This window comes from Ceratotherium simum, chromosome 5 (genome assembly GCF_057802395.1).
Source record: "Ceratotherium simum simum isolate JZ-2026a chromosome 5, ASM5780239v1, whole genome shotgun sequence".
Taxonomy (NCBI): Eukaryota; Metazoa; Chordata; class Mammalia; order Perissodactyla; family Rhinocerotidae; genus Ceratotherium; species Ceratotherium simum.
In genome coordinates, this window is record NC_141904.1 from 18,338,776 (window position 1) to 18,351,256 (window position 12,481).

Here is a 12,481-nt window from a genome sequence, read left to right on the forward strand (position 1 = left end):
GTGGGGAAGAAGTGGATATCAATTTTTTCCCCATCCCCTTCAACATAACTATTCCAGATGCCTAGTACCTTTTTAAGATAGACCTGTTTCTTCCTCCTAGTTTATCCCTCCATCATTATCCATCCATCCATCCAGCCACCCACCCACCCACCCATCCATCCATCCATCCACCCACCCATCTAGTACACATCTGTTGAGAATCTGCTATGATTTAAACCATTGGTTCTCAACCTGGTTGCACATTAGAGTCATGGGTAAGCTTTTAAAACTTATCAGTACTTGAGTCCCACCTTGCAGAGGTTCTGATGTAATTGGTCTGGGGTGGTGTTTGGGCATCAGTATTTTTCTTAGAACTTCCTGGATGTTTCTAATAAGTAGCCTTCAAGATACACTGGGTTAGATATTATAAGTGCTGGGAATAAAAAAATTAATGATATACGTTTATGGCTTCAAGTATTTAATCTTTGACATTAACCCGTAGTTATAAAAGTTTGTAAATTTGATGATTGTGATATGTGTTTTATAGTGTGGGAATACAAAAGGTGTTTGTCCCAGCCTGGCGAGTCAGAGATGACAAAGAGGACATTATATCCAGGATAGGGTGACAGGTAAAGAAGGAGTGATAGACAGGTTTATTCTCCCAGTACATGATTCTCATTTCCCTCCTCCAGTGCTTTCCACTTGCTGACTGAAGACGTTCCCAGCTTCATGACTTGGCTTTCCCAGCCCTGCTTTATGTGGAGACGTATCCCCCATGCTCTTTGAACCTTTCTTTCCTTCTTACCATATGCTTACTTATGCTGCAGTCAGATAATTACTTGGTCCTCGCTTTGCCCTACACTGTGCCCTTCAGGACTTTTGTTCATGCTTTCCTTCTGTCCACAGGACTCCCTGAATTTTCCACCGGTCCAAACCCTGTCTGTTCTTCAGATTTCAACTCCATTGCCATCTCTTTCACGAAGTCTTCTCTTTCATGAAGTCTTTTCGAAGCCTCCCGACTATCCATTTCTCTCTTCTCTCTGTCTCTTTGTCTTTCTTTCTCTCCCTCTGTCTCTCTTTTTCCATCTATAATCATTTTTTATGTACTTGTCTCTCTTACTAGAATGTAAGCTTTTTCCAATTAGAGAGCAGTGTGCCTTAGTCATTGCTGAATCCCCAGTCCTACACAGTGTCATACATACAGTAGGTAAGCATATTTGTGGCATAAACAAAACACAAGGGGACAGGGAGCCTGGTTGGATTCAGTATCTGACACTAAATACTCTCTGTCCCCACTGTTTAACTTTCTTTATCTCAGTAGAGAAATGAGATAAGAATGAGAAAAGAAATACGTGGGTGACATGTTTCAGAATATGTTGTATGTTTATGGTGGTGTTGAAGTTAGGTTTTGTAGAGGAAGAAATGGCATTTGGAAGCACCCCAGGGGAAATGAAGTCACAGGACCATTTTGATAGGACGTGGAGAAAGGGTACACGTAGAGTTACAGGGGTCACTGCAGAGAACGACATTTAAAAGTCAGTCTTGATCCACACATTTTCCTTGAATGCTTGCGTGTGTGCTAGGGCTGTGAGCCCACGTAGGCCAGAGTCGTGCAAGAACTTTCAGATTCCATGGGACCATATACCTTTGCCTGCTGAAATAATCAGTTACCACCCATGAACTGGTGCTCCAGTTCTCACTAGTTTTCAGGTGAAGGTTTCCAGACATTGAATAAAAGCAACTTCTATTCTCACATATTTTCAGAGCATAGCCTAGTAGTTAAGAGCATGGACTCTGGAGCAAGAGCATCTCTGAATTCTGGCTATTCTACTTACTAGCTTTGTAGCCTAGATAGAGTAAGTTATGTGGCCTCTTTATGTCTCAATTTTCCTCATCTATAAAGCAAAGATAATAATGACGCCTACTTAGTAGGGATGTTGTCAAGTTTTAATGAAATAATGCTGTAAGCTCTTAGAACGCATCGCCATATATAGTAAGTGCCATTATTATGATTTTTGTTTTCAGAAAGGTGCAGTGTGCTAGTAGTGATGGGCTAATTTCTTCTTCAGCTCTTTCCTAATCTATTAGCCATTATTTATTACATGCCAGGCAAGTTAACAGTGGTGACTAGAAAGTTCCCATCCAGTAATCTAATAGCATTTAAGACCCTTGCTGCTTGTCTCTGCATAGGGGCCACTGAGATAACAGTGGCTGCCATTTTATCAAGTGTTTTCTCTTTACCAGTCCTGGGCTAAGCACTTTACATGTATTATCTTACTTGACACTCATAGCAACCTGTGGGTATGATACTGCCCTTGTTTTAAAGATGAAGAACAGGCTTAAAGAGGTTAAATAACTTTTCCAGGATTGCACTGCTAGGACCAGGGCAGAGCAGCAGGAGGGACTCATTATTGTAATAGCTGTATTGTAATAACTCAATATTTTAATTGTATAAAGCACTTGCTGTATACCAGGCGCTGTTCCATATGCTTTGCATCCACTAATTCCCTTAATTCTCAAAACAGCCCTGTGTGGTTTCATGGAACCCATGACGCCATGGAATTCCTTGGAAGGGATGGTAGAGTTCTTCAATTCTAGGCACTCAGGAGCCAGAGTCCTCTTATACACAGAGCTTCTTTAGAGGCAGAGAATAAAACTGCCTAAGATGTGCCATGCAAGGGGCAGTTGGAACCCATGTGTGTGGCTTTCCCTCACCTGACACTGTAAGTTGATCTTTTCAATCTCTGTGTTAGGCCAGGTGAGTCTTCCCTGGAGAGGCAGAGCTTCTCTCCACATTTACTCTAAAGTCCTTCCACGGAGGGATGGATCTGCAGCCTGTCCACCCTGTAGTCTTTCCCTATTAGTCTATGACTGTAGGAAAGTTCCTTCCTCTTTTGTGGGATACTTGAGCTTGTTATTTGGCAGTGTCTTCATTTTCCATTATCTCCATTACCCCTCTACCCTCGCTATTACTGGTGACAAGGTCACTTTTATTTCTCTTTGTTTATTTCTGTAACCAATGCCTAACAGGTATCTGTTGAATGAAGAATTTGTTGAAAGAAAAATGAGTAGAGAAAGGCAAAAAACCATTTTTTTATGCCAATAATTCTTGGCCTCTTTCAATATATATCAACAGCTCATGTCAGAAGCAACTCTTTTTTTTTTTTTTACCTTTTTTCAATTCTTGAAATCCTTTACCATCATCAAAGAGAAGGGCTCACTCTCTTTTGCTCATATCTCTTGAACAATTTTCTAATGCTTATCTCCCTTTTTATTTTTTTTATTTTATTTTTTTAAATTTTTTGTTTATTGCAGTAACACTGGTTTACAACATTGTATAAATTTCAGGTGTACATCATTATACTTCTATTTCTGCATAGATTACATCATGTTCACCACCCAAATACTAATTACAACCCATCACCACACACATGTGCCGAATTATCCCTTTCGCCCTCCTCCCTCCCCCCTTCCCCTCTGGTAACCACCAATCCAATCTCTGTCTCTATGTGTTTGTTTATTGTTGTTATTATCTACTACTTAATGAAGGAAATCATACGGTATTTGACCTTCTCCCTCTGACTTATTTCACTTTGCATAATACCCTCAATGTCCATCCGTGTTGTTACAAATGGCTGGATTTCATCGTTTCTTATGGCTGAGTAGTATTCCATTGTGTATATATACCACCTCTTCTTTATCCATTCGTCCCTTGATGGGCACTTAGGTTGCTTCCAAGTCTTGGCTATTGTGAATAACGCTGAAATGAACACAGGGGTGCATGTATCTTTACGCATTGGTGTTTTCAAGTTCTTTGGATAAATACCCAGCAGTGGAATAGCTGGATCATATGTTAGTTCTATCCTTGCTTTTTTGAGGAATCTCCATACTGTTTTCCATAGTGGCTGCACCAGTTTGCACTCCCGCCAGCAGTGTATGAGAGTTCCCTTCTCTCCACATCCTCTCCAACATATGTTGTTTCCTGTCTTGTTAATTATAGCCATTCTGACGGGTGTGAGGTGATATCTCATTGTAGTTTTGATTTGCATTTCCCTGATAGTTAATGATTTTGAACATCTTTTCATGTGTCTGTTGGCCATCTGTATATCTTCTTTGGAGAAATGTCTGTTCAGGTCTTTTGCCCATTTTTTAATTGGGTTGGTAGTTTTTTTGTCATTGAGATGCATGAGTTCTTTATATATTTTGGAGATTAAGCCCTTATCAGATGTATGGTTTGCAAATATCTTCTCCCAATTGTTAGGCTGTCTTTTTGCTTTCTTGATGGTTTCCTTTGCTGTGCAGAAGCTTTTTAGTTTGATGTAGTCCCATTTGTTTATTTTTTCTATTGTTTCTCTTGCCTGGTCAGACATGGTGCTTGAAAATATGTTGCTAAGACCGATGTCGAAGAGAGTACTGCCTATGTTTTCTTCTAGAAATTTTATAGTTTCAGGTCTTACATTCAAGTCTTTAATCCATTTGGAGTTAATTTTTGTGTATGTTGTAAGGTAAGGGTCTACTTTCATTTTTTTGCATGTGGCTATCCAGTTTTCCCAACACCATTTGTTGAAGAGACTTTCTTTTCTCCATTGTATCTTCTTGGCTCCTTTGTCAGCGATTAGCTGTCCATAGATGTGTGGGTTTCTTTCTGGGCTTTCGATTCTATTCCATTGATCTGTGTGTCTGTTCTTGTGCCAGTACCATGCTGTTTTGGTTACTATAGCTTTGTAGTATATTTTGAAATCAGGGAGTGTGATACCTCCAGCTTTGTTCTTTTTTCTCAGGATTCCTTTAGCTATTCGGGGTCTTTTGTTGTTCCATATAAATTTTAGGATTCTTTGTTCTATTTCTGTGAAAAATGTTGTTGGAACTTTGATAGGGATTGCATTGAATCTATAGATTGCTTTAGGAAGTATGGACATCTTAACTATGTTAATTCTTCCAATCCAAGAGCACAGAATATCTTTCCATTTCTTTGTGTCTTCTTCAGTTTCTTTCAGTAACGTTTTATAGTTTTCCGTGTATAGTTCTTTCACCTCTTTGGTTAAGTTTATGCCTAGGTATTTTATTCTTTTTGTTGCAATTGTAAGAAGCAACTCTTCTGTCTGGTTTAGGTCTTTGTATCCCAAGGAAGTGTGGTTCTCTCTGTTCATTGATTGATTGATCCAGTAAGTATTTACTGAGCTCTCATGGAGGCTCGGTTGGGCCCACTGGGTCCTGTTGTGCCAAGCCCTGGCTTAACTGCTGGAGCGGCGGGGAACAAACAGGCACTTTTTCCTGCCCTCAGGGAGTTTATAGTCTGCTTGGGCAAGAGAGGTGTTAAATAAGAAGCCCCTGCTGGAATGGAGGCTTCGTGAGGGTGGGTGTTTTTATCTGTTATGTTCACTGCTGCATCCCCAGCACCCAGCACAGTACCTGGCATGTAATAGACACTTAATAAATATTTGTTGAATGACTAAACAAATAAATGAGTTAAATGGAAAAATAGAAAAGTAAAATTATAGTAAGTGCTCTGAAGAAAAATGATGATCTTTGCCCTAAATTCTAACTTCAACTCTAGAGCAGGGTTAATATCTCCATAACTAATCTTACTTGCTTATGAAAATCAAATGAAGTCATTTATTTAGAGTGATTTTAAACTGTTAAGTGCTAGCAAATGTACATTTTTATCTCATTTTCCACCTCCTGTGATGTAACTATGTAGATACTGATTTAATAGGTGTCAGGGGAGATCTCTATCTGCTCCCTGCTTCTCTCATAGCAGTAAGTCTGGGATTTCAAAGAAGGTTTGTTCTGACCACTTAACATAGTGCTTTGCTGATCGTAGGGATCCAGTAAATATCTGCTGAATGAATGAAAAATTGACGTGGATGTACTCATAACATCTTTGCCTGTGTGCCCGCCCAGTGTTTTCAAGAATTCTGAGGTGGTACAAGAGTGCCACCTACTGTTCAGTTACTGGAGAGAAACACAATAACTAGTAAATAATTTGGGGTCTGGGCATTTATTCAACCATCAGTATATTGGAGGTAATATTTAAGTAGTACTCTCACATATATTATACAACTTGAGCGTCACACAAATTCTGGGGTGGTGGGTAAGTCTTCTTAATCCCATTTCATGGGTAAGTTGAAGTCCTTTATTCCACTCCCTTTGGGGATGGTAATGCTTCTCTTCCCTCCCCATTATTGAATCTTGGACTGTTAACAACATTGGTTTCTAGTCTGATCTTTGAGTAGTACTCAGAACTCCAAAAACAGGTGTCCTATGGTTTCTTATCATTCTAAAGATTGGGGATGCATAATATTAGCAATAATAAAAATAATTAGAAACAGTAATTTATAGATGTATGTTTGAGGACAAGGCACTGTCCTAAATGCTTTACTTACATATTTGTCATGTAATCCTTTTAGCAATGTTGCAGGAGGTAATGTTATGCTCATTTTATCCATGAGGAATTTGAGGCTGCAGAAGCGTTAGTTTGCCTGAGATCATACAGCTAGTAAATGGCAGTGCTGGCAGTTTTGATTTCAAGGGTTATGCTCTTCATCTCTTCACTGTACTGCTCCATACCCACTACATGTGTAGACTCATATAGATCAATTCTTGAATAGCAGCTTTTAGTCATTACAAATTTTTTTTAATTACCAGGATTTGAAAATATAGATCTCTTGTGTGGAGTGTGGTCAGTCAAATGACTTTGCATATTTAGGAAAGTTGGGAGCCTCTGATTGGACTCTGCTGATCCTGTAGCTAAGGGAGGCATGGAAAGCCGGTCCTGATGGTCCGGGATAACTTCCTCCCATCTGATTTCACTCTTCATGCTGAATTTCTATGCTTCACCTCACTGCTGCAGAATTCAAGGGCTGAGGCAGGGAAACTGGAATGTGCCCAAGGGTGACCTGGGATGAGGTTGTTACCCACTGAAAAGACAAAAATACACATTTGAGGGGCATTAATTTGTAGTGATTTTGAATACAGGGTTAGCAGTTATTTGAGCCTACCATCTTCTGGGTCTCCTGTATTATTTAAAGAATATGGTGTAATGGAATGCTTCAAGTACTAGAGATTTCTGATAAGTTCTAAAAAGGTGGGATTGGGGAAGAAGTAAAATGCATGTGCTTAAACAAACTTGAACCACATATGATACCCTTCCCAAACTTTGAGCTTGTCAGCATCTTCCCACACCTGTAGGCTCTTTGATTTTGGACCATCATTAAAAGAGGCCTGTCTTTCTACTCCTTTTCTTAAAAGCAGTCTAATTGAATGGCTTGGGCTCTTTCCCTAAGAGATGATACATAATTGTTCCCTAACGTATGGTTGTGTGAGGTTCAGGATTGCTATCTACGGTGTCTGAGGACTAGCCACTACATTTCTGAATGACTTTGGTAAGATGAACCTGCTTGATGATTGTGGAGATAGAAAGGAAAGAATAAATAGAGCTTTACATTATGAGGTAGATTAAAATTTCACTATGGAACATTTGTGATGGAGATCCATGCATTATTGTGATCTCCATCAGGATTTTAAGCTGGTTATAACACCTATATGCATTTTGTATGTATGGGAAAAGGAAATTTCTCATTGAAGCTGACTTGCCAAATATTTCTCTCTTAAAAATTGTTTGCAGCATCAGTGCCAGCAGTAGTTCCCAAGGGCTGTCTCAGCCATCTACCCAGACGACTCAGTATCTGAGAGCCGACACACCCAACAATGCAACTCCTATCACCAGTAAGAGTTAATTTAATTCTAAAAATGATTTACTCAAGTTGTCTGTGGTCTGTCAGTGGTCCTGTGTGATTAGGTACTTGTGGGACATGTGTACCATACTGTGTACCTAGTGTCTAACTTGCAGAATTAGGCTTGATCTTCAACTTTGCTTTCTAGAGCATTGAATGAAACATTCTAAAATCGGAGTATTAAAAATAAAATCTAAGTTTAATTGCTAGAATTAATTTTGGGAGATTTCCATAGATTAATTACATTAAAAGGGCTACTGAATCACTTCTACAAAAATTCAGAAGGAAGATTTTCAGGTAGTTAGATAAAATAAGCCATTGAGCTGAATGAAGACAGAGACTTGGATTTTAATGAATTGTTTGATGGTCTTATGGGCTATGTTAAGGACTTTACATTGTTTTCTAATCATAATAGGAAGCTAGCTGCCATTAGAATTGAGAGCATGGAATCTGATTTCCTTTTTTTGGGACAGGATTTTGATGAAAGTTTTTACAGGGTAATATGTAGATGTTTGTGGAAAGATAATCATTCTTAGAGTATAATTTAGACTTAATGAGAAATCAGTCATCACACAAATAATAAACAACATATCATCGGGATGAAGAGTGGGCCGTGAGTCAGGGCTTGACTCAGTGGGGCCATTGCTTAGTTAGGTTCTTGTAGGCAGTTTGCTGTTATCTTCCTTGGGCTGGCATTTATTGTTTAGTAAACTAAGATTAAGAATATCTGTCCTTCACCCAGTGCCCTGTTGTGGTCTTTCAATACTGTTTCGCATTAGAAAGAACCAGGATTCTTCAGAGAAGTGGATGATTCCAGGACTGGGTCTGGAGGGTACAAGGTAAACCTGTGACATGTTGCTGAGCCAAAAATTAAGGAAGCTGCTAAAGAATTGAAGAGCTCCCAAAGATGGGGCCATTTGAGCATCAAAAAGAATAACGACTGCACTGGATTGAAACGTAAAATGTGTAAAAATCCATGAGTTTATAATGATACTTTTAAAAAAAATTGAGCATTGTAAGAGGCAGCTAAGGCACCAGCAACTGGCTGCATGAACTGTATTTCAGGGTAACCAGATAGTGCTGGTTGATGAGGGAGGGTGTTTCTTTACAGAAGAATCTCAGTAATAAATATGGAAGGAATGATAGAATTAGAAAACATATTTGCAACCCCTAATAAAATATTTGATTCAGGAAAAGATCATCAGTGTTTAAAACTGTACAAACAAAGGGAAATGGGGAACTTTGCCATTTGAGGATCAGACTGTCACCGCCTGAATCCACTAATGAAACCTAGCATCACTAATAGTAGGACAACTAGATGTTTTGTACTCCCACATGTGATGTGCCACCCAGGGAGTAGTCCTGTCTCCCCCTCCCTTCCAGGAGTTAACCTGGATCTAATCAAGGCTGTGGGACTGACTGACAGTTTATAAGAAGTACAGGGGTAGAGGAACAAGTTAAATGATACTCAGAGAAGCAGATGCCGGACATTCTCCAGGATAACTGACCGAGTTTCTTCAGTGAGACAGTGGCAAGAAAAAGAAAAGGGGAGGAGGGGGCACTCTAGATTAAAAGAAATCATAGGGCCAGCCCTGTGGCTTGGTGGTTAAGTGCGTGCGCGCGCTGCGATGCTGGCGGCCCGGGTTCGGATCCCGGGTGCGCATCGAGGCACCACTTCTCTGTCCATCCTGAGGCCGAGTCCCACATACAGCAACTAGAAGGGTGTGCAGCTATAACATACAACTATCTACTGGGGCTTTGAGGGCAAAAAATAAAATAAATAAAATCTTAAAAAAATAAAAAAAATAAAAAAATAAAAATAAAAGAAATCATAACAGCAGTTAGCATCACCAACGACAAAAGAAAGAAATATATGCTCTTCAGAAAATAAGATGGATGTGAAAGTAAATCAAGCTGTTCAGAAGAAACACATCATTGCTTTTAATGTTTAGATGTCAAGTTTTGCTCGTTAGAGTCAATTCTTGATTGTGGATGTAATCTTAAAGAGGTAGATAATTCAATTATTATATATGCTAAAAGCAGAAAACTTTTTTTTTTTAAGTCAGTGGAAATACAATTATTTATTTTAAAAATTTTTTAGTTACTGTCAGTAAGAAATTTACTTGTTTTTGTGGGCATTACCTTAAGGAGAGAGATAATTCATTTATTATGTATGATAAAAACTTTTTAAAAACTCAATGAAAATATATTTGTTTATAAATAAAAAAAGGAAAAGAAAGGAGTAGAAAAAATAGTTGAAGACATAAAGGCCAAGGATTTTCCAAAATAACAAAACACAACAGACCACAGATCCATGAAACTCCGAGAACTCCAGGTGGGATTAAGCATATACAAATACTTGCATATACTCACACACCTAGACATATCACGTCAAACTGCTGATCAATGGAATCAGGTGTTGTCAGCCTAATCCATCCATTATAAAGTTCCCCAAAGCCTTTCATGTAGTTCTAGCAGCCACTGATGATCATTTTCTAGGTCCACTAATTCCTTAGGGATTTTTCTTCCCAATATCTACCAAAACAAATAAACCATTAGAGATACCATTCCAATTTCTACTTGGTAACACTGGATCTTCCTTTTAGTCCAACATTTTTTACTTGGAATGAAAATTGTAATTTATGGCTAGAAATTTTGTGTTTGCTGTCATTGTCTAAGAATCAATGGGAATTAAGGGAATTCAAAAACAAATAGGAATCTCACAGTGGTGTGACTAGGCTGTATGAATACCAGAATGATTAAATAGATCATGTTTTGTTAGAAAAGGTGTTTTTACAAACATCTCTTCAATGGAAAAGTTCCTTTGTTAGGAGAGTACATTATAAAATCTTTTTGGAGAAAAATAGTCCATAAGAGGGATTAAATTAAATTCTGTGAGTAAAAGCTTTGTTTCATTTGGCTGAAAGGCAGTCGAAGTGGTGGTAATGGTAATATTAATTTTAGTGTTTCTTGTTTTAATTCTGCATTTTAAGATTTTGGGGTAGGTGGAAAGTGTTTCTCTAAAACTTAGTATGGCCTTCATAAGTACTTCTCCCTGTTCATGTGTGTACCTTTTTCTGTTTATGATCTTTACATTCATTCCTTCCTGTGACTCGAGTCCTGAGGTTCTAACTGAACTAGTTGACCCTGATGCCGTAGTAAGGGTATTTATGTTTCTTGGTTTGGCTTTGTTGGCTCCTCAGGTTATCCTACTTTGCGGATAGAGAAGAACGACCTGAGAAGTGTCACTCTTTTGGAGGCCAAAGCCAAGGTGAAAGATATAGCAATCTCCAGGGAGAGGATAACTCTAAAAGATGTACTCCAAGAAGGTATTTACTATCTCAAAATGTTTTTCAAGGAAGATTTAATGTTAGCACTATAAAAATTTTTTTGTTTCAAATTTTAAGAATTTCATTTCGTTTTGTGTCTTGGGATAGAAAGCCGTGCACAGTTTATTTCCTTTATAAAACTGATTTTCATTTTCCCTTTCTTTAGATCTTTAATTTGCTTTCACATGGCTTTGGTGCAATTTTGGTGATTTTCAAGTGTATGAAAGCATATATATTAGTATTTGTTACCCTTAAGTGTATTTTCTGTGTAGTTCTTGTTTAAAGATGATCACTGCCTAGCAGGCCTCTTTGAAATATTCTCACTAATTTTCTCTGTGACAGACAGTGTGGGGTTCTAGCAGAACGAGCACGTGTGGGCTTTGGCATTCCAGTCCCAGTCTCACGATTTGTTACCTGTGTGACCTTGGAGAAATCACTTAATGTCTTCCATGTCCAGTTTCCTCTTCTGTAAATTTGGACTACATTGTCTACTCTTTGACTAGTTATGAAGATTAGAGAAAATGATGTACACTAAATGAACTAACACGTAAGACATATTTGATAGAGTTTAGGACCCTTCCCTTCCTCAATTGCTGGTCCTTGCTTTCTTTCTTGAATTTTAGGGCATTGATTGGAGAGATGCTGAAAGAGGAGAACAGAAATTAATAATAAAATACTTCATTGAACTTTTCCAGTTGTTAAATAGAGAATTACCTTTTCCCCCTTCCATACCTGAGTTTGGAGTGTGTTTTGGGTGTGTATGAGTCTTTCCGAGTTCAGCTGTTGTTTGGGATGCGTGTAGGTCAGTCACAGCTAAGTGAGGGGCTTGAACTGTCCCCAGTGGCAAATAGTAATTAACAGAAGCAGATTTTTTTTTTTTTTTGGTCTGTTTTTGAATGTATGAGGATAGTCCATTTTTCTCCTTTGTCATTGCTTTCTAAGCCTAGAAACTCATACATGCCTGTATGGACACCCCATTACTGTTCTCCAGTGCTCCTGGCTGTATCATAGGTTTATTTAGGATAATTCAGAAAGAATTCTCATATACTTAGTTTAAATATGGTATTTCTAAAAGCAAGTTATTTCATAATTATGAAGAACTTCTAATAGTCATTAAAAAACAAAGATTTGGGTCTTTTTGCTCTAGGACTAGAGTGATGTTGTTGATCACATAGGCCCTTGTTATATTTATTTTGAGTTATATCATGCCAGAAAGTTTTTTGTGCTTATAATTTTGTGAAGGTTATCATATGATCCTATTAATTATTATTTTTCTTTTTAGGTACTTTTGGGCGTATTTTCCATGGGATTTTAGTAGATGAAAAAGATCCAAATAAAGAAAAACAAGCATTTGTAAAAACAGTTAAAGGTAGGGGTTTTTCCCCGTATTGTTTCCATAATGCTTTCCTAAGGTGGCTCATGCCAGCAAAATTCTGT

General features: G+C 38.2%; 1 protein-coding gene across 2 annotated transcripts in view; it reads left to right on the forward strand.

The window, feature by feature from the left end:
* RYK (receptor like tyrosine kinase) overlaps positions 1 to 12,481 on the forward strand; it is a 96,966-nt gene that overhangs the window by 51,233 nt on the left and 33,252 nt on the right. The window contains exons 7-9 of one of the 2 annotated variants that reach the window (XM_087430552.1): positions 7,607 to 7,707; positions 10,910 to 11,044; positions 12,327 to 12,413. In XM_087430552.1, the coding sequence (XP_087286678.1) occupies positions 7,607 to 7,707; positions 10,910 to 11,044; positions 12,327 to 12,413 (323 nt within the window). The remainder of the gene's footprint in view (positions 1 to 7,606; positions 7,708 to 10,909; positions 11,045 to 12,326; positions 12,414 to 12,481) is intronic. The other variant, XM_087430553.1, reaches the window with a different exon arrangement.